General features: G+C 34.4%; 2 protein-coding genes across 2 annotated transcripts; both read right to left on the reverse strand.

The window, feature by feature from the left end:
* Positions 1-10,967: 10,967 nt before the first annotated feature.
* Positions 10,968-12,325, reverse strand: LOC142621202 (mitogen-activated protein kinase kinase kinase 20-like). The gene has a single exon (XM_075794520.1). The coding sequence runs from the start codon at positions 12,168-12,170 to the stop codon at positions 11,019-11,021; it is 1,152 nt and encodes a 383-aa protein (XP_075650635.1). The 5' UTR covers positions 12,171-12,325; the 3' UTR covers positions 10,968-11,018.
* Positions 12,326-16,697: 4,372 nt separating this feature from the next.
* LOC142620735 (uncharacterized) lies at positions 16,698-22,785 on the reverse strand. Its single transcript, XM_075794058.1, has 9 exons — positions 22,761-22,785; positions 22,046-22,097; positions 20,990-21,082; positions 20,722-20,881; positions 19,594-19,686; positions 19,317-19,428; positions 18,474-18,598; positions 17,862-17,923; positions 16,698-17,343 (listed from the first exon to the last, which is right to left on the reverse strand). Exons 1-9 carry the CDS (start codon positions 22,783-22,785, stop codon positions 17,265-17,267), a joined length of 801 nt encoding a protein of 266 aa, XP_075650173.1. The 3' UTR covers positions 16,698-17,264.
* Positions 22,786-23,516: the final 731 nt, after the last annotated feature.

A 23,516-nucleotide genomic window follows, 5' to 3' on the forward strand; every position in this document is an offset into this window, starting at 1 on the left:
CTGTAAGGCAAATTCTTAACCAGTAACCGAGAGCTATTAGTTGAATTACTTTGCAAAGAATGCTACACATGTATAAGAGAATCACACCTACATAACAGTTAGTCATATGATGTTGTAGTTAAGATATTCTATTATGTTTTATTTGACTGCTGAGTTTTGTGCAGAAAATACTGCAAGCTGCTTATTTTTATTGTATTTTCATTAGTTGTAGGATGGCAAAGTCTTGGAGGTTAGTCATTTTTTCTAGGATATCTTGAATGGTCATAAAACTTCATATTTTAGCTCATAGGATGTCATTCTTTGTCATTTTATTGTAAAGGTTTCTATTATCTGGTTGATGAAGTTGTTCATCATTGTTTTGATGGAAGTTCTGTCTTTGCCTTTTGTTTGTAATAATAGGCAAGTGTTGGTGTGGACAGGACATGAAATTCATTTTACAATTTCTCCGTCAGCATTTAAGTCTTCTAAGAAGGAAACACCAACACATATAGTAAAGACCTATGCCCTAAGGGAGGAATGGTAACTTCTTAGTATAATTTCCTAAACAAACATTTTGTGGAATTCCAATGTCAAAATGTAGCCTATGTAATGGTTTATTAGGCGTTCAAATAGGTGATAAATTATTTCAAGACCCTACTTTGTTATATTGATACACCAAAACCCTTCAAAGCAGATGCAGCACCACAAACACTAGCATTTCTTTTTCTTGGCCATAGACTAGCTTTCCGTGAAGTCATGAAAGTAATAATATCTTCAATAGTTCATTTTGTATTAAGTTGAGCAGTTTCTACTGACAAATTTGCTGCAAACTTATTAAGCCTCTTCAAAGTACTTCGCTAGAGAACATATTACAATTTAGACTTAGAATCTCCAATGTACAACAAAGCCTAGGTCTTTGGTAAATTAGAAGGCCAATTACTGCTAGATTTATGGAATGGATTAAAAATTTCCTCAAACCGTAATCTGTATGGTCTTTGAGATAGAATACAAAGTTATTTTATTCTAGAAAAACTTTTGGCCAATCAAAGATGCATTACAGAATATGGCCCTAGATATGACTGTGTTAGCAAAGAAATATCATCTAGGCAGTTCCAGCTGGTATTGAGGCTTATATGAGTCTACTTGTGTAACATTATGATTGATGCTAGAGTTTCACTTATGCATTGTGAATTGTGGTTATCAAATTTTCCAAGGGTCTAATTTTGTCAATTTTGAGAAATAATCAAGAGTGATTATTTGGTTGCTAAGAAACCAATGGATGCTAATTTTTATAAGTAAATAAAGCTTTAAGAAGAAGAAAATGTAGGACTTAAATCAAACACAAACATGTTTGCGGGGAAACCTTCTTTGTCTGAAGAGGGAGAAAAGCATAGGTTCAAGCTAACTGAATAATCCACTATGTTCTAGAAAATAATTACAAAGGTGTATGTGTTTATGAGAGAGAGAGAGAGAGAGAGAGAGAGAGGTAAGTAAAGTATTAGAGGGAGATTTAGTGTACAGCAAATTTGTGTTGAAGCTGGTTCTTCCTTTATCATCCTATAAAGATGTGCTGCATTTTTATTAGACGCTGTTGAGTCTTGACAAAAAACACACTATGGACATAGTACTCCATGCACGCACATCTGTGTATTAAGGGTCTTTGATAATTCAAACAAGCTTGTCTTTTCTGCTAAATTATGGCCAAAAATATGTTCTTGTCAGTGTAGTGGGTAGGATTCCTGATGAAGTCCCTCACGGCCTCACCCATAGCTGTGGGCATTATTGCGCCCAATGACTTCACCTAATGGATAATGGCTACATGCCTTTGTCAATGTTTAAAGGTTAGCCTTTGCAACCGTGCAAAAGACCAAGTATGTGTAACAAAACCAGATTAGCTTTATAAGCCATCCAAGTCATGAAAGGCCTCACCAAATGCTCACTCTCCATTAGCTCCTTTAGTCAAAGTCATGTATGAGTTAACTCAATGAGTTGAAGCTAGCCTTTAGGTTTCTCTTATTTTTCTCTCCCTTTTTTTCTTATTATTTTATTCTATCTTAAACACGAGGCTTTGGTGGATTGACCCAAAGTTTTACTAATGGCCACCATCATGTACATTTAGCCCCTTGATTGTGGGCAATGTTTTAACAATGTCCAAAGTAACTAGGCATTTCCCATTCTACCGTGAGATTATTTTTTGTTCCATGACCATGAATTCTACATGCACAATGGCCATCATGGGACTATAAATTAACTCTCATTTTAAATGTTTCAGCAAAAAAAAGGAAGGAAAAAAAAAATTGTCCCCACAGAACATCTTTAATCAAACTGCCTAAAATCAGCTGTCAATTTTGGTCAAACCACCACATATAATCCATTGAATTATCTATAACAACATGATCAGAGAAAAATTGGGCGCACAGCTAGAACATATATGGTCCCAAGGCCCTAAAACAGAAAGCATCAGTTGTTATACCTTTGAAAGTACTAGGCATTTTCCTACCATTTGCTGAGATTTGAACTACAGAAAAAAAGAGTCAGATCATCATCGTCATCGTTATCAGCAAACAATAAGTCAATACTAACAAGAATTTTAGATCAACTAGTCTATCTTCTTCATCTTCTTCTCTTTTTTTTACCTTTTTTTTTGTGAGTTGTCATTTCTAGTTGGATCAGGCCAAAAATTACAACAACAAAAAAAATGAAGTAAAATTCTTCAATATGTTCAACGTGTTCATAAGGTCCATAGAATCAGAAGCCAAGACTACACACAATGGTAAGCTGTGGGTAAGTCTGAAGGATCTGTGGGCCTTTTTGGTCCTTTTGTCATCAATTCTAGATGTTTCTTGCCCTTTTTTCTCCTAACCACACGTTTTTCTTATTCCTGAAATTACTTTGTTACTCCTAAGTGCATGGGTGAGCTAAAAGTTTGTGGGGGGGCCTTTGTCTGTTTGTCTATTAATTCTAGATGTTTCCTATCCTTTATTCTCTTGAGCACATGTTTTTCTTTTTCATTTCGCGAGGGTCCTTCCCTCTGCTAGTAGTTAGTTCGTTCCATTGGAGTGCCCCATAACATAAAGGAGGGTTGTTTCTGGAAAGGGAGGCGAGATTAGTTATCGGGTCAGAGAGACGCCATAGAAGAGCTAAGATTCAGGAAGGGATGCTTGCTTGCTTACCAAGCCATCTTGGCAAACCCATCCGATGGGTACACGAAAGTGATGAAGTTGCTTTGACTACAAAACCATGCTTATCTGTTGAAGCCTTATCCTAAATTATAGTCACTCCTTTATCAGAAAAATCCCAACTCCTTTTGGCCCTATCTTATATCATCTAATCTTTGCTGACAGACACAAACACAGGACCCGGTGAGGGATAGAGATAAGAAACAACAAAGAAAGAAAAAAGGTCGAGCCAACTGATAGAGAAAGAGAAGAAAGAAGGAAAAGAAAAAGGCTGGAGAGAAAAGGTGTGTGATTTGTTTTGTCTTTTTGCTCACATTTTTTTACTTATCCAAATGCACACAGAATAGACACAATAGATTTATCTCACAAATTCAAATATTTCTCATCAGCAAATGCATGTCCTTTTCTACAGCCAGCACGTCTACTAAATGAAAAAATTACCATCTGTCTGTATTACATGAACTTACAACTACGCCTCTCTGCAGCATTTCTCAAATTTTATTTTTCCTGGCTTACACTGGCACCCGCCTACCCCAGTTAAAGTACTGCACACAGCACAGAAAAATGAGAGAGAGCTTAATTAAAAAAAAAAAACACACTTGGCTATAAGAATGAACAGTATGGGGAGATTAGAACCACTTGGTAATAAAAGCAATGCTCTTCATTGAACTAGCACTATTTCCTATATGGATGTTAAATGCAGCAATTCTCTAATTATTTTCCATCATTTTGGATGGCCCTATGGGCTTTTCGGGGGAGGAGGGAAGATTGAATATTCTGTGCAGTCAGTGCCCACAAGTATGTATTATCATAGATCAACAGTTAGACGTTGCCAATACTTTCTTTTCTCTTATATGAAGTAAATGAAAATTTAGGAGGATCACTAAATTTTCATATTAATCTATAGAGCACTGCACCACAAGCAAAGTCCAAATGTTAATCTATAAAGCACCACACCACAAAGAGGACTAATTTTTACTTTCTTTTGTCTGAATGAACTTCCACGGGACTAATTGCTTCCTTCTTTGCCTTTATGGGCTTTTATGAATACTAAAGTCTAGCAAACATTCAGTTCAAAAAATAAAATACTATAGCTTAAATTTGAAACAAAAATACTAATAACAAAACATTTGAGTTCCAAATAAACATACCGATCTGATATATGGCTGTTGGAACAACCAACCGAGAATAGGTATGCTTTGCAGAAAAACTGCCATTATTGGCCACTGTAAAGCATATTCGACAATCAACTTAAGAAAGTATAATGGCATAGATTACTGTGAAAGACATGAAAGTAAAAATCATACGGACCTGAAGAGTACAATATGAACCCGTATGCCTCCAAAATCATGCCCAAAGTTGGCCATCCAATGACAACAAGGAAGAAGCCAACTCCAAACGAAATTGTTCCCTGTACAATCAGAAGGGAAAAAAAAAAGAACTGGTGAAAAGACAGGAAGCCATGCAGTCATGTGTATGAAGTGTGTGTGTGTGTGTGTGTGAGAGAGAGAGAGAGAGAGAGAGAGAGAGAGAGAGACTAAAAAGATTAAACCTTAAAATTTTGACGTTTCATGAAGAACTGCATGGTAGACTTCAGTACAATGGTTAGAATCACCCTGAGAAGAAAAGTATCTGACTAAGTACATACAAAAGTAAGACTGTGGCTTTTTTTTTGGTAGCAAGACGGTTAAATAAGAATCATGTCAACAAGAAGCAAAAGATATATATGAATTACAAAAAGAAAATAAAAATAAAAGGAACCTGAGCAAACAATTGCTAAGATTGAGGCACTTACATTTCCAATGGCAAGCAACCCCTTGTCAAAGAAGAAGATAATACCCAGGAATGAGAAAAATATGCCAAATCCTGTCAATCCTAGTCCAATCTCAGTTTCATTTCACAATTGCAAGTATTAGGGGCATACAAATTCAAAATATATTGAAAAGGAAATTACCAGGTACTACTACAATGTTTAGACTTTAGAACACATATACAAGATAAGCTAATTCGTTTAACAAAAAAAAAAAGATAAGCTAATTCATATAGAAGCCCTACATTGACATCTAAATAGACCAAAAATGAAGTAGCTATAATTGCACTCAAAATTATTCAAGTTTCAAGGATACATTCATGTATATTAAATGTCTCAGAGAGAAGTTCACAAAACTAAGCAATCTTTTTAGCCCCCAAACAATAGGTCCAGCAATACAAGAAAGGCAGATGACTTGATCACCTTATCCAAAGTCAAGTCACTTAAATCCTACTACAGTCCACAGAATCATCATTCTAGTTTTGGTAGGGCCTCTAACCAGAACTACATAAAACTTAAAACTGACTCATATATAACTTATAAAACCATTTGAGTGTACTGAAAATGCTTATAAACAAATCTGCATATGAAGGCCTAAACTCCCCATAGTGATTGCACACTTATGACTGATATGTAAGTTCTGCCACCTTCAAGAAAGGCCTAAAGAGAAACACCTGAAAGGAGGTTTGTCAAAGCTGTAGCTACTGCTTAAAGGAAATGAACCATCAGCCCATCGCTCAAATAGCATTTCCTCTTCTCACAAGTACAGGTGGAGGGTAAGGTTGTCGTTTCAAGTAAGGTTTGCAACTTATTAAAAATAAAAACAATAATAGCACTTCCTTCTCCAATTATTATGGGATGGGTATGTCACCTTTTGGCATTTGACATTGCTATTTGGATGGTTATGCCACATTGCTTAATGTGGCGTCTTTTGGCAGGGAAGGAATTCTAGAAGCTTTGCAAGATGTGAACAATCTATTCTCGAGCTTAAGTCGTTTTTCTTTCATTCTTTGTTTGATTGGACTAGTGTTACAATCTATTTTTTCTGCATTAGATCGTATTGAGCATTGTAATTTGAGAGAGAGAGCATTGTAATTTGAAAATTTGTGTACTTCGAACGTACAAAATTGTGTAAGGTAAATATATAGAATTTTGTATGTTGAATATACATAATTGTGTACATTCTTTAAAAATTTGTGTATATTGAATATACATAATTGTGTACAATCTTAAAAATTGTGTACATTAAATGTACATAATTTTGTAAATTCATAAAAATTGGGTTGAATGTATAGAATTTTGTACACTTTATAAATTGAGTATGTCGAATATACAGAATTGCATACATTCTTCAAAATCGTGTACGCTAAATGTATAGTATTGCACATATTCTTTAAAATTGAGTACCCTAAATGTACAGAATTGTGCAAATTGCTACCAACTAGCAACTCATTATTGGATTGAATTTGGGTGCTTTTCAGATTGTTCACCCTCACAAACATTATCATATTTAGTGCATAAACAATCCCATATGAATCATACCTCAACCACTTCAATAATATCCTTATCTGCATTTTTGACATTTTGCCCACTGGAGTTGGTAATTTTTGCAGTAAGGCAGCCGTCATCATCCACTTCTACAATTATGTTCTTTCCCTACAAAAGAACAAAACAAAGAAAACTTGAAGTAACTTTGAGCCAGGATGGGAAAGTAATGCATGTATGCACAAATTTCTTGGGGGACTTGAACATCAATAAAACCTTCCAAAAAGCATTTGTATAAAACAGTGCAAATCTTAGAGCACCAGACCAAATTGACAAGAGTAAGAATAAACAAAATCTTAGTTAGAAGGTATTTGGGGGAAATGGAAGCATTTTAAATATGCACATTAAACAACATAAGTGAGAGTATTACAATAGAAGTGCCTAGATGGTGGCAGACTCCCATGATGTAGAGACTAGGATTTGCAGCCTATCCATGCTAATGAAATCAAAGAACCAGTAATGAATTGTCTGGTAAAACAACTCAACATGAAATCAACTATTGGCAAAGATCTAACATGGAACAGACCTAAAAGAACACAAGAAAATTGATTAGTATTAATACTAATCAATCAGTAGATTATTGAATTGAGCATAGTAATAAATCACTTTAAGAATTTCCACGAAGTTTTTTTTTTTGATAGGTTATGCACTTAGTGGGTCTTGAGCCCACGACATCACTGTCCACCCTACTCTTAGAAGGGAAGGAGGTTCCATTTGAACTAGAACTCATCAACCATGATAATTTCTCTCTCTCTCTCTCTCTCACACACACACACATAGTTCACACACAATAGAGATCTCTCCAGCTACAACTAATCCATTTGTCGTCATAAATTCCGACATCCTCAAAATGATCTCTTAGAAGTAATTGACTTTCATTAGGAGTAAAAAAGAGGCACTATCCTGTTACATGGGGTGTATACAAAGAAAGAGGCACACCAAAAAAAAACCTGAAACAAAGAAATCGACATCTAAAATACGAATCTTCTAAAAGATCCATAAATCTAAGCACAGAGAAATGAACAGAATTTGAATTCCACTCACATAAAGTCTTGAGAAAATCAAAGATAATGTGGTACAAGTGATTCCCTTCCCTCAAACGTACAAATATTCCACTCACTCCAAAGACACAACATGAGGCATAAAGAACCTGCCTTCCAAGTTTTCCTATAGTTGATTTTGCCAAAGCTTCCCTTCAAAGAATCCAACAAAGCAGCCACAATTACGCATTGCACAACCAACTCTGAATAGGCATAACAGTAGTTCCCAGTTCCTACAACTCCAAAGCTGCAGAATAGAGTAAGAGAAGGTGGTCCATGGATTCACACAATATGATGTGCTTTACACCAAACACACAAGAAGGATAAAAAAGAAAACCACAATATATGGAAATCCTCGCATAACTAACCAAATCTAAAATGGAGGGGTAGGAATGGAAAAGAGAGGGAACTGACAATGTAGAGGAATAAATTGAAAAATGCAAATGTTTTAACAAATTAATATACAAAATAGAATTATGACTACACAGAACATACAAATAAGCAACTTAACTGATTTACAAATTTCTGAACTTCAAATTTGTGTCAATAAGTACATCTAACATATTTTACTAAAAAGGAATTCCCAAAAACAACAGGAATCATCTGGAAGTAATCTGGTAATAGATATTAATTATGAACAAAGAATGAGTAATGGCAGTGCTCTTTTCATTCCCACCAATCTCTAGTTTTACCGCTTGTGATCTTCAGATTGGATTTTTTTCGTCATCAGGAAGGGCTGACATGCAGGATTCCGCAACCACATATGCTTTTCTAAAGTACTTTTTGTGAACCTGGTATTCTTTTCCACCTCAAATTAGATACTAAAATAAAATATAAAAGAATACTCCCACATAATGTAGGCTAAGTGAAAACTTAAAGACAAGAAACAGAAACAATTATGCAACAACAATGTTAATTAGAGCCAAGAAGAAGACAGGAAAATATGTGCCAATAAAAGGGCTATGGAAATATTTACATCAATTAAATATACTCAGTATAAAAATTTCACGAAAATCTATTTATAATAGTTACAAAAATATCAGAACTATCAATTAACCTGGTAAGTACCATATAGTTTTGGTAAACTATGCAGATACATACCTTGCTACTATAACAATACCTACTGCACATGCAGATACATAAGGTTGAGGCATCAAAGCTTCTGCCTCCAATGACCCAAATTCCGTTGGAAAAGCTTCAAATAAAAGGTAAAGAAAAGAAGTTTCAAACAGCCACCCTTCAATCCCACGAGTATAAAATACTGAAAATTATTTTATTTTATTTTTCTGATAAGTGTAAAAAATGGAGAATCATTGAAATACAAGAGTCTATTTTGAAATCCAACAACAACCAACATAATCATTTGATGTAAAGGCTGAATTTGGAAATTCTATATCATAATACTCAGTCTAGGTGTGTTAATAGTCTACCACAGAAGCCAACATACACGTTGACAAATCATATTGAACTGCCATTATTTGCCTCGATACAAAGGGCAAGATTACTAGGAAGGGACCGTGGAGTTGTTTTCCAATCCATGGAAGCTGCCTTACGCGGATCACTGATTATTGGAAATGTCACACCATTATTTCAGGGGCAGGGGCATCCTGTGTCACTCCAGGAAAGTTAGCCATCATTGAAATGTTATGAAATCAAGGCTCTAGATTTAATATTAAAAAATTATCATAAAAATCACTTTAAACCAAAATGATAGTTCAGCTAAAACAGTAGAGTGGCCTGAACCTAGTTCACCAATCATGGATAAATGATTAATACCTCAAACCAAGAAAAACTTGATAACAGCACTGGATGATAATAGTTCAGCAACCCAACACCTACATATGAATGGCAAACAGAAGTTTCAGACAACAAGCCCTATATTTCTTACCATCTTCAAAATTAGACAGGTCTGGTGTCTTGCAAATTGCAACCAGTGCAGTATGGCATGACCTGCGAACACAACGACATCAAAGAAATTAATTTGAACCCACTCTAAAAATTAAAAAAAACCAACCTATCTTCAAAAACCAAAATAATTATAATCTTAAAAAAAAAATGAACTCAAAATATCATTTTTAGACCCTAGAAAAGGTAATAAAGCATGAAAAATTATATCTTTTATTCGTTAGTGAACACAGTACACACAGCTGATGGATCTTGAATCCAAAGTTGTGACCTTCACCTTGTTCATACAAGGGAAGAAATGCCACCTAAACTAGATTTCATTGGAGTATGAGACAAAATAGGATATTATGACCTTCAAGTATCATGGACTGCCAACATAAATCCCTACCTAATAATCTTAGATGCATTTGAGTTGAATACATAGTTCACTCAAAATGAAAATGAGTAAAACAAAAAAAACCAAAAAACTTTTGACTTCTTCCTTGTACTAAAACTTTCCAGCAGCCATTAAAATGAACCATCAGCAACAGAGTGAAACCATCATATCACATTAAAAGGACTCAGTATGAAATTCAAGATCAAAATCATATAATGATTCATTAACCAACAAAGGACACGTATCAATTCAATAGGAAGTCAATTCTCAAATTAGAATATCAAGAAGCATATGCTTAACAGCTTCATTACCCAATTCACTGAAAAAAGAACAGATAAAAATAACAAACAAGTTTCATTAACCAATTCATAAATATACAGACCTTGAAACCCTTATAAACCAGGCCCTTCTCAAAAGCTTGGCAAAGACCCACCACACACTCTCCATGAAGATCAAGTCCATGGGCCTGTACCCATCCTTGTAGCCAATCCACTGCCCCATCCTCCGCACTATCTTCTCCCACTCCACGTACCTATCAATCCTATGATCCATTAATACGAATTAGAATATGTTCATAATTCAAATCAAAGAAATGCTGATTTAACACCAAAAAAATATAACGTACAGACCTGGTGACAATGATCCTGCACTCCTCATGCGAATTGCCAAAACCAACAACAAGCACATCAAACTGTATTACCATTAGCCTGCATTGTGATAACCCCATCTCTTTCTTGGCACTTATATACTATTTTTTGTTTCTTCATCAATTTATATTCTTTTACTAATATCTTTGATACCACAGTCAAATACAGATGGAAATAGGATTACTACAATTGAAGTAGAAACAGAACACAAGTTAAACAAGGATATCAGTTGAAGTACAAGCATAACCAAGTTAAACAACGTTATAATTGAAGGAGATTACTAATATCTTTAGGCTGCAACTCCCAGCTACCCTGCTTAGGGCTAAGGACACTATCATATTTAGAAACTACCATTACTAGTATATAAATGAACAGTGAAAATAAAAAACGCTTAAAAACAGTAAACCTTGAAGAACCAGAAACGCAAAATTCTTTATATTTACTAATTCATTACTATACAACTTCTGAAACTAAAAAAAATTAATCAATTACAATGAAAAAATGATTTACAAATGCAAACAAAATGTTTGCTATGTCTCAATTCGCACGAACAGTAAAAGTGACAGGAGGTTGGCAACCCATGATTGCCACAGGATGGATCTGTCTGTAACATGTTCGCTTCACTGCAGCAGGGATGTCCTCTTCTTCCTCTTCAGATGATGAAGAAGGAACAGGTATAAAACTCGGCAAAGCTGAAGGACATCGTTGCGATTGAGGCTTTACTTCAAGACTCTTCTCATCTGAAACTTTAGCCTTTACTTCAAGACTCTTCTCATCTGAAACTTTAGCCTTTTCTTGAATGTATACTTCATCACCCTCATCTGATTCCAGTAAAAAGATGTGACGCAATAGCTCTGTAGCCGTCAACCTCTTCACAGGATGCCTCACAAAGCAGCAACTCAAGAAGTTCTGGGCTGCTTTTGAGATATGGGGTGGAATCGTTGGTGACTCAGTAGCTATCCGAGACATAAGTTCGGATTTAGGGGTAGAAGCCCACGGTGGTTTTCCAGTCAACATCATCAGCACACTACACCCAAGTGCCCAAATATCTGAAGGCGCTTCCTGAATTCCATACCTCACCATTTCAGGAGAAAAGAACAAATGTGTGCCTCTGACACCACTAGCATCTCTCGCATTCTGCCTCTTTGCCAACCCAAAGTCTGCAACTTTAGCAACATAACCGTCCCCATTAGGTACTAACAGGACATTGTGAGGCTTGATATCACAATGTACAAACCCACGGTCATGTATTTGCTTCAATCCAATCAAAATAGACCGCGTACAATTCCTGACTAGGACCTCAGGCATTCCAGTACCAGAACCATATTTCTTGATAAAATCTGCCAAGCTTCCTGAAGCAAGCTCAAGAAAAACGTTGTGGATGATGTCACCAGAGCTGGTGGTTGTGATGTCTGATCCAAAGTATTGAATTACATTTGGACACCCTTTTAAAGCCTGAAGAAACTGTTGTTCAATTGAGAGTGAAGATGGTCCAGAAGTAGTGTTTTCTGATTTCACAGCCATGATTGGAGGAAATCCCAAACAGGGTTTCTTCAGTTTGGCAACGAAAACAGAACCAAACCCTCCACGGCCAAGCAATTGGCCTCTGCTCCATGACGGTGCTCTGTAACCCAGAGAAACCTCACCACCGGCAATGTAGTCCTCTCTGCTTCGCTTAATCCCTCCCATGATACAACCAGAAGACTGAATTTCAATTGATTGGTAGAAATTTGTATCAAACAATGGGTTTGAAGAGAAACAAAGAGTGGGGTATACGAAACAGTAACTTTGCCGAAAAGTGGAATAAGCAGTGGTTTCAAGAAAGTGGGTTTGAAGAGAAGAGAAGAGAAGAGAAGAGAAACAGAGTAGTGTGTTCTTGTTTCAGAACGGTCGAATAATTTTGATGCTTTTTTTCGACGCTGACTATATATATACGTCGGTTTAAGGGTTGGAGTTAACGGTCGGATAATTTCGAACTCGAACAACAAAAGTTTACGAATTCGTTCCGGAAAACCTTTATTTTGATTTTTAAATTTTTAATAGCTAATAAGCCGGTGGTAGGATAAAAAGACTTTATGAATATCTTTAAGGAAAAAAAAAAAAGCTTCTAATTTCAAAATTAAATAAATAAATGTAAGTACTTTTAAAATTTTTGTATTTATTTTTTACATTAATTAATTGATTAATTAATTATAATATCATGAATCTCTTTTTTTTAATATTTTTTTAATCTAGTGTATGAGTCAGGTTATTAGTCACTAATTGAACTAGTTGTCATTGATGAAATCGTAACGACAAATAAATATTTTTTTAAAATTTAAAACCTTTTTTTTGAATGAGAAAACCTTTTTTAAAAAATTGGTAATTTTTTTTCATATTTAATTTTACTTTAATTAATTATAAAATTAAATCTCTTACTTTTCTTTTTTGGTTCTTTAAAAAAAAAATTAAAAGTAATTTTGAAACCTATTTTTTGCTAACCCATTAAGAGTAGGGTGGCAAAATCAACCCAAACTCATTTGAGCATCCAAACCCACCCACTTGAATGAAACTCAAACCTACCCCATTACTAACTGAGTTCAATGGGTATTAACCCAATTAAATCCAATTAACATTAATATTTATTGGATTCTAAATTTCTAATTGAGTACCCAATTAGACCCAATTATGATCCAAGTATCATTTCTACAAATCAATGAACTCTAAAATACTCCAAAACCACTTGAAATTACCAAAATATCCCATAAGCCCAAAATAGTCCTGAAACCCAAAAAATGACCAAAATGCCCCCCAAAACTTGAAAATTACAAAAAATACGCCCAAAACCAAAAAAATAACCAAAATAGCTCTGTAACCTAAAAAAAGACCAAAATACCCCCAAAACCTAAAAATTACCAAAATACCCCTAAAACCAAAAAATAACCAAAATACCCCAAAACCTAAAAAAAATTACCAAAATTCCTCTAAAACCTAAAAAATGACGAAAATACCGCTGAAACCCAAAAAATGACCAAAATAACCCTAAAACTTGAAAATTACTAAAATACCTCCAAAACCCAAAAATGACCAAAATACCCCAAAAACCTAAAAATTACTAAAATACCCCAAAACCTACAAAATGGCCAAAATACCCCCACGAAACCCAAAAAATGACCAAAATACCCCCCCAAAACCCAAAAAATGACCATAATACCCCTGAAACCTAAAAATTACCAAAATACCCCCCGAAACCTAAAAAATGACCAAAATACCTCTAAAACACAAAAACGACCAAAATACTCCTCGAAATCTAAAAATGAATAAAATACCCCAAAAACTAAAAAATGACCAAAATTCCTTTGAAACCTAAAAAATGAATAAAATACCCCTGAAACCCAAAAAATTGACCAAAACACCCCCAAAACCCAAAAAATGATCAACATACCTTTCAAACCCAAAAAAATGACCAAAATACCCTTAAAACCCAAAAATGACCAAATACCCTCGAAACCTAAAACATGAACAAAATACCCTCAAAACCCAAAAAATGACCAAAATACCCCCAAAACCTAAAAATTACCAAAACACCCTCCGAAACCTAGAAAATGACCAAAATACCCCTAAAACCCAAAAATGGCCAAGATTCCTTTAAAACCTAAAAAATGGCCAAAATACCTCCCAAACCCAAAAAAAAAGACCAAAATACCCCCAAAACCCAAAAAAATGATCAAAATACTTTTGAAACCCAAAAAATAAGCAAAATACCCCTGAAACTTAAAAAGTTGTCCAAAATAATGGCGAAGCTTAAAAATGACCAAAATAACCTAGAAACCTGAAAATGACCAAAATACCCCCAAAACTCAAAAAATGACAAAAACACCCACTAAATCTAAAAAAGGATCAAAATACCCCTAAAAAATTACCAAAATATCCTCAAAACTATAAAATGACAAAAATACCCCTAAACCTTTAAAATGACCCAAATAAACCCAAAACCTCTAAAATGGCCACAAACAACCTGAAACCTTTAACATTACCAAAAATATCTTGAAACCTCTAAAACGACCAAAATTTCTCTAAACTTATAAAACGACCAAAATACCCCCATTTTTAGGGTATGTTGTGACATTTCGATCATTTTTGTCAATTTTTAGGTTTAAGGGGTAATTTGGTCATTTTTAGGTTTCTAGGTTATTTTGGTCATTTTTTAGGCTTCGGGACTATTTTGGCCATTTTTCAAGTTTCGAGGGTAATTTGGTCAATTTTTAGGTTTCAAGGTTGTTTTGGTCATTTTTTAGGCTTTGGGGGTATTTCAGTTAAATTTTAAGTTTCAATGGTATTTCGATCATTTTTTAGGTTTAAGGAGTATTTTGGTCATAAGGTTTCTAGGTTATTTTGGTCAATTTTTAGGTTTCGGAGTTATTTTGGCAATTTTGATAGGTTTCGGAGGTATTTTGGTAACTTTTAGGATTCGGGAGTGTTTTGGTAATTTTTTGGGTTTCAGGGGTATTTTGGTCGTTTTTTAGATTTCAATGGTATTTTGGTCATTTTTAGGTTTCAAGGGTAGTTTGATCATTTTTTGGGTTTTGGGGGGATTTTGGTCATTTTTAGGTTTCTAGGATATTTTGGTCACTTTTTGGGTTTCAGGGGTATTTTGGCCATTTTTTGGATTTTTGGATTTTTGTTAATTTTTAGGTTTCGATGGTATTTTGGTCATTTTTTGGGTTTTGGGGGTATTTTGGTCATTTTGTAGGTTTGGGGGTATTTTGGTCATTTTTGAGGTTTATGGGTATTTTGGTCATTTTTTGGGTTTCGAGGTATTTTATTCATTTTGTTGGGTTCAGGGTTATTTTGGTAATTTTAAGGTTTTGGGGGTATTGTGGTCATTTTTTAAGGTTTTAGAGTACTTCAGTCATTTTCACTTTAGGGGCATTTTGGTCATTTTGATAATTGGGTAATTGGGTGGGTTGGGGTTTACCCGTAATAATTGGGTTGGGTTTAGGTTAGAAGCAATTAGTTAAATGGGTTTTAATGGGTAAATGAATTTTATACACCCAACCCAATTATGCCCACCCCAAACCCACCCATTTGAATCAGTTTGAGTTTCGAGTTGTTGTTTGTGTTTGTTTGAGTTTCGGTGTTGAATCGGTGAGTTTTGGTGTTGAGTTCGGTGTTGACTCTAATTGAGTTTCAGTGTTGAATCAGTCTGAGTTCAGTGTTGAATTGGTTTGAATTTCGATGTTGAATTAGTGGGTTGCTTGCTGGTTTGGGTGTGGGTTTTTTCTAGGCTTGGTGAGTGGTGGTGGGTTGCTTAGTGTGGGTTTGGTGAGTGGTGGTGGTGAGCGGTGGAGGGCTTTTTTTTGGGATTTTTTGTTTGTGGTGGATGGTGATGGTAAGTATTTTTTTGTGGTGGTGAGTGCAATGATGGTGGGTAGCAGTTCTGATTTGGGTTTTGTATTTTTTTTTTTTTTTTGGGTTTGTGGGTATGGATATCTAATCAGTGGTTTGGAGTTTGTGGCTATGGGTTGGCTGTGAGATTGTTGGTTGATCGTGGTTTGGGTTTTTGGTTAATTTTGTGGGTTTGGTGGATGGCGGGTAGCAATGGGGGTAGAATAGAGAGATGGGAGAGAAGAGAGAAAAATAGATTTGTTTATATTATTTAATTGTGTAAGTTGTATTATTTTATTGAGTTGTATAAAAAAATAGAAACTAACTAGGATGTTGAGTGAGTTGTAAAATAAAATGGTAAAATAGATAAAGTAGGTTTTTTGCATCCCCGAATGCTAATGCTCTAATTGTGAGTGTTACTTAACCTTGAGCTTTGGACTTTTTTATCCTAATAACAAATAATCACCGTCCCTCCTAAACCTATTGTCACCCTCCTATATACCATTGGTATTTCTTGTTGCAAAATCTCCTACACACATAATTAAAAATTATATTGATAGATTTTAAGCTAATGGACCAGCTTAAGTGGATGGAGTATAGAGGCCTGGGCAAGATCAAGCTTTAGACTTTGATCGTATCTCCAAGACAATATTTTGAATAGAACCTAAGATTGTGTCTTTAACATGAATCTTGTTGGTTCAAAAAAACAAAAGTGTAAAGACTAATTATTGTTTGTTTGGGAAAAAAAAAACTTTTAACTTTTAACTTTTGTCTCTTTGTTTTAATACAAAATTAGCTTCTTCTTCTTCTTTTTAACTTTTTGTAACACATTTAGAAAAAAGCTATATAAAATAAAATTAAAGTCTTTGTATCATATTTAGCAAATAAGCGCCGAAACTTCGAGATACCTAAATGGACACTAACTCAAAACTACAAAAAATGAATTCTCGCAACTTAGCTTTTTAGATTTTTTTTTTTTTTCTTTCTTTTAGAATAACCTTTTTGGCTAATTTGATTATATGCAACCGTTTAAAATCTCACTTTTCTAATTACAACCATATTTTAACTAGCTTTTAACAAAATACTATACCCAAAAGCATGTAGAATATAAATTGACTTCTAGCTTGGGAAGTACATAAACTTCTTAGTCAAGAATAAATTGTCCAGCCAAGTGCTCTGTAATTCAACTAATTGGTACTTTTAGTATTTCCAACCAAGGTTCAAATCTCCTACCCCAACTATCAAATTATTAAAATAAAATAAAATAAAAAGAATTGTCCAACTTTTTAACTGGATATGAATATAGAGGTTTATTAAACATATCAAGTTAAAAAAATACTAATTGGCGGGATCAAAACTATAAGGAATAAAAGTAAACATTGACTTAAGGTTGGGAGCACTTATCTTATGCATTCATCAGTTGCAAGCAGAAGCCACATGCCTATAGACCGCACGAGAGACATCTGTTGCAAAAAGGGTTTTCACAAGATACCACCTGCAATATTGGAGAGGATACTAGTTCATTTCGGTTTGATGGTAGTTTAATAACAACTTTCATCCACATTTATTGATGGCATTCAGGATAAGCTGAGTTGCTGTAATTTTTCCTAAACGATATAAATTCCACAACTTTATATGAATGGTATGAGAACTCACTTGAATGGAAACCTGATGTGCAGAATATTATTGCTCATTTAAAATACCTAGAGTGGCCATGCCACAAAGACATCTTGGTGTATAATAATTGTTATCAGGAAGATTATGCTCTTGCTAATTAAAAATGAGAAAAAATAACTAAAGTGATTTAAGACTGTAAACTACAGAGTTGCTCATGTTATTAGAATAAGATAATTGATCACCTATCTCCCCAACCCCATCCAAAAAAGAAAAATGCAGGAAAAAAATACATATTGCAGAAAACAATGAGATATGAACTGAGCAGATATATATTATATACACATGAAAGAATTTATTCAAAAGAATTTAAAATTCAATGTGTTGCTACAAACATACTTTTCGTGTATACTTGCTTTCCTGTCCATCGCCAGTACCTTCTTGAGAGGGCACCTACAAAGCTGAAGGTGAAAAAGATCAGAAATGTACACACAAGCGCACAAGAAGAAGAAGAAGCTGCATATAGAAACTCTAAGAAGCTGCTTTTAAAAAAATTTAGAACTGCTGACTTTCCAAACTGGCAAAAGAAGAGTGATGACGCTGCTGCTGAAGATATTAGTCAGTCATTCTCGAAAATGCTTACCCTAATCTCCTAAGTATGCATTTTGTGCATTCATAGAATTTGGATTCGTATTCGAAACAAGTTTTGAAGATGAGTTCCATTTTCATTTCTGCCACCAGAGCACCAAAAGTGTGGCAAATATCAAGTCATAATATTTACAGAATTCTGAATGGAGGGTAGCATCTCTTTCTCCCTCTCTCCCCCTCCCTCCCCAGCTCTCTTTTCCCTATCAACTTCATTGGTTTTATGTTATTTGTGTTAATCCTGCCTCTATTTCTACCACAAGACATTGTATTTTTTGTCAAAATAATTTAAATTATACCAATAAAATACATGTTCCCTATAAGTTAGAATTTGCTATTTGTTGAGGGAGAAATATAAGGACGTACCAAACCAAGAGTTTCTGTTGCACTTATACGACTCTCTTCATCACAAACCCCGACAAGCATATTTAAGAGAAATAACCTCTGTTCGACTTTCAAATGTTTCTCCAAGCCTCGAGCTACCACTCCATCTCAGGCTGCAGAAACACATTCAAAATGAATGACACAGAACAGAAACCTAGAGGTGATTTCTCACAAATCACTGCATGCACAAATTAAGTGAATCCTAAAGCAGTTATACCAAGACAACTATGAATTATTTTTATCTAGACTGCATTGTTATATATGGATTGGTCACAAGTCATTAACCTATATAATTATCATTCATAAGCACACAAATTTGATTTTAGACAAATGGCCTGGAGTCCATATAAAGCAAATGGTTAAGAAAACATTCACAAACATTTCCAAAATAAAAAATCATCCTTTTAAAAGTGCAGCCATGATGCACGCTGCTCTGTATTTGATTGGCCAACAGTATGGCACAGCAAGTTCAAGGACCACCATACAGACCATTAACGATAGACAAAATAGACCATTCAAGAAGCTGTCCTTCTCCCATAAAAAAAAAATAATAAAAACAAAAAAAGGTGTCCTTACAACCAATATTTCTACACCAATGCTCACTAAGCATCTACACTCTACACTATAATAAGAACCTTCAGGTTCAGCTCAACAAATTAAATCCCAACAAATCAAAGTTGCTACTACAGCTTCCAACTCTGGGAAAGGTTAAGCATGGGCTTGTTTAGAACCAAATCAAGTTACATAACTGTGGACAGAAGCAAGCACAAGATACTGCAACTTGAACCAACTAGTTAATATGATCTAATCAGGTGCATGGAAGACCTGCCACAGAACTATTGTAAAGGCTGCTACCACAAAGGCCAGGTAAGCAGCCACAAGCGAAGCTATATATAAGTGAAAACTGAGCAAAAATTGAGCGTGTTTGTGTTCCTAACTATCAATGAAGTCAGAGACGCTTTCAACTCTGAAAATACAAGAAGATGAATGCTTTCAAATATATCATCATGATAAATTCCACAAAAATATTTCAAAAGGAAACAATTATAGAGTGAAATTTCTAAAATTCATAGAGTAAATATAGGAAAACCAAATCACATACTGAAGACTCCTCGGGAGGAAATATCCGCAGCATAAGGCATATCTTTGACAGTTCAAATTTTGCTTCAGCATGTTTACCTTGAATTTCCAAAGCCTGTGGTGGAATGGATATCATATAAAACATTAATTTAACTAATTAATAGAAGGACTACAATTCTTTTTTTTATTATTATAATAAAGACAAAAGGAAAGCACAATTATTTACATAGGAACAGCACTAAAGGACAAGAATATTGAGGTTAAAAAATGTAGGAATTATAGTGAGGCTACCACAAATACTTTAAAATTGACAGGGAGTATCGAAATTTAGGTATCCAATGAAAAATTGCTTCTTAAAAAAAAAATCAAATAACAATAATTCATAAATGACAAGACATTAATCACTGTGCTTCAGTCCCATAATTTTTAAAATCAGTCTTTTGTACCCCAAGCTTTTAGAAACAACATGATCCCATATGGAAGACTTTAATAAGCCATTGCAATCATATAGAAAAATTCAAATAAAATATAGAGATCGACCACATGATTTGCCTCCTACCTCTTTTCACTCTGTTAGCTTATATTAAATTACTCTTTCTCATATGCATTAATCAATCTCCCCGCACATGAACAAACCATCAATATGACATCTGTTCCTTTGTCTATATGACTGAATTCATTATCATATTTTTCCTATTATTCTTAAACAACCACATCAACATTCTCATCCCAGCTTAGTTCAAGTGAATGTAACTTTTTAAGAAAGAGTGAATTAATTCAAGATAAGAGAACGAAAAAAGGTAAAGGAAGACCCCATATAATAATAGTAATAAAAAAAGACATGTCAATTAAAGAAGTAACAAAGTATATAACTTAAAATAAAATAGAATGGAGAAAAAGAATACACGCAGCCGACCCTAACTAATCTAGTGAGGATCCAAAGCCAACCCAAAAAAATTTGGTACTAAGGTATTGTTGTTGTTGTACCAAAGATCGTAACAGGCCATGAAATGATCTTATAGACATTTCACTAAAACTTTATAGATATGCTAGTTACATAATACCTTCAATACATTTCTCCACTTCCCCACCAGCTTTTATTCTATGACCATATATAAAGCTGAATCATAAAAATGAGCTGAAAAATTACCCATGCCTGTAAAAACCGTGAATGAGTTCTTGCAGCAACAGCTGCTGACACAATTATTGCAGCACGAATGTTTTCAAGTCCAATGTTTTCAGCAAGCCCAGCAACAATTTTCCGAGCATCTTCACCATCAATCTGAACAGAAGTACAATGACTCGGGGCCCTGCAATATTCCTGAACAAGTTACAACACCAGGAGAAAACATGTGCAGATAAACATTGGAAGTAGCATATATTTCAATTGTTTCATTTATGCAGGTCTAAAAACACACCTGCTGCAAACATTTAAAACAAAGTCAACAGAAGCACAATAGAAGGAATCACGTGTATTTGTTGTGTCAAAGGAGACCCATACTCCAAATGTCCTGCATATTTGCCATAACTGCTCACCCAGAACGGCAAAGATGAGTCCAATGAATTATGGAAATATCAGTTACTAAAAACCAAAAATTTTAATTACATGTAACCATAGTAGCAAAAAAGTTACCCCATTAATGAAGTGAATTTTTATTATGTAGCGATTCATCAAGTACACTTCCTGTGTACCTGATGTTTCCAATTCAATAAACATATTATTTTTTCTTTTTTTTTTGGATAATTCAATAGTCGGGAATGAGGGGACTAGAACCCTTCAATAAAACTTATTACTTATATATAAATAATTTAAAAATCATGAACTTAGATAATATATATAAAGGTTGAATCAGAGATATAAAATGCATCCAATATATTCATTAATTATCTTGTATACGCACATTAGTTTTATTAAGAATACCTAATATTCACAAAGAAAACATGCATTCTACCACATCACTAAATTTGTTAAAAATTACGAAATCAACATGCAGCATCAGCTTTGCAAATGATACAACCTTTTCTTGATCCTCATAAAGCACCGTGGTATCCAATTATTTCCACTTCATCAATACTCAAACATGTAATTGCATTTATTTATTTAGGTATTCACTGTCCATACATCTTTATCTCACATGTGTGTGTCTTGCACTTGTATGAGGACAAACCAAACAGATTATCTCCATAAACTTTATAAACTCGAAACAAATTCGCTGGTAAAAATGGATAAACTGTATGCCTCTAAAAGAATTTTTCAATGAAAAAACTGAGTGAAATTATATATGCATATATTTAACAATCAAAGATATCACATAAAAGAAGTACTGAATTGAATTTTATCATCCTGCATTATGTCCCTCCCATTGATTCTATTGTCCGTCATCATTAGAAATCAAATGGATGAGTTGCAACTTGAAGAAGTATAGAATGACCATAACAACATGAAACTTGAGAAATGCATTTTTTTTACCTACAACAAAGGCAAGAGCCCAGCACTAAGACCAAGCTTGTGAAAACATTTATATACTGATAGACATAAAACCACAAGAGTTATATCAAATAACAATCAAACAGACAAAACACATTGGCAAGTTAGGAAAAGAAATTAGCATTAGTTTGAGGACTTAGTGTGCGTTTGGGATGAGCTGAAGTTTTCAGCTTATCTCCTCTTTCAGTTAGTTTGGCCTTACTCATTCTTCAACAAAAGAAAAGAAAGTGAAAAGCTGATCATGGCCCCTCCTTAACACCAACTACCTCTTTCCCTTCCCAACCTAGTCAAATAAGAATCACTCTGCAAGCAACTGGTGCTAAGCCCTCAACAAAGCAGGAATGCCACATTCGAACTTCGTCAAGAAATGGGACAACCACAATGATCACAATGGTGGCTATAACCCAATACTTGTCATGAAGAGAAAAAAAAAAAACAAATAAACAGTGTCATGGTCCTTCTTTAAAAAATCCCAATGGATTGAGTTCAACAAGGTGCAATAATCTTCACTCTAATCTGAGTAGTTAGTTGTTTCTTAGAGATCAAACAATAAAGTCAAAATTCATGTTGATTTTTCTTTTTTGATAGTAGCACATTACTGGGCAAAATTCATGTTCATAGCACAACATAACTCAGCACAAACAAGTAAGCAGTTTATACAATTCTAAAAATGCATGCCAATCATAGCACTAAGCACTGACCTTGAATCAACCAGTTGGCCACCATTTCGGCAACTTCTTCTCCCGGGTCCCTAAAACCCTCTCCAACACTCCCACATTGGTTACCGAAGCTGCCACAGCCGGTGACAATCCCTCTTCAAAGTTCAAACTCTCACAAAAATCTTCTCCCTTATTACCTCTAACCAAAACACCTCGTATTTTTACCTCCCCTCACAAATCCCCCCAACCAAACACTGCATAAGTTGTCTCATAGGCAAAGGGTAAAATAGTTTAGTAAATAGCTAGGGACACCACTTTCTTACTAAAAAAAAAATTACTACTGTCACAGTGTCACGTTATCTTTTTTCTTTTTTTTTTTTTGAAAAAATTGTTTTTTAAAATTTTAAATGACATTGTACTAGATATAACCTTTAAATTTACAAGATCTAATCGAAATAATGAAACAATTTCAAATAAAGTTTCAAGCAATAGCTTAAGGTCCATTTGGATATAGCTGAAAACTGAAAATTGAAAACACTATAACAAAATAAATTTTAAATGTGTGAATAGTACCGTGGGACCCATTTTTAATGAAAAAATTGTTGAAAATTGAGGTTTATAGATCCCGTGAACAGTACACGGGACCCACTAGTGTGCTGAAAAGTCAAATATTACGGTTACTGTTCACGAATAATAGCCGTAACAATGAAATTTGTCGTGCCAAAAAAAAAAAAACGTGAAACTCAAAACGCAAACACACAATAAGCCCAATTCAAACGGGTACTTAGTAGTAATAAA

This window comes from Castanea sativa, chromosome 12, assembly GCF_040712315.1.
Source record: "Castanea sativa cultivar Marrone di Chiusa Pesio chromosome 12, ASM4071231v1".
Classification (NCBI taxonomy): domain Eukaryota; kingdom Viridiplantae; phylum Streptophyta; class Magnoliopsida; order Fagales; family Fagaceae; genus Castanea; species Castanea sativa.

Coding starts and splice junctions, on each gene's coding strand:
- LOC142621202 (XM_075794520.1), bottom strand. CDS start 12,170: ATGGGAGGGATTAAGCGAAGCAGAGAGGACTACATTGCCGGTGGTGAG.
- LOC142620735 (XM_075794058.1), bottom strand. CDS start 22,785: ATGGTGGCCAACTGGTTGATTCAAG. Junction 20,882..20,989: donor GTTTTAAATGTTTGCAGCAG/GTGTGTTTTTAG, acceptor GGAATATTGCAG/GGCCCCGAGTCATTGTACTT. Junction 19,429..19,593: donor TTCCTCCCGAGGAGTCTTCA/GTATGTGATTTG, acceptor CTTCATTGATAG/TTAGGAACACAAACACGCTC.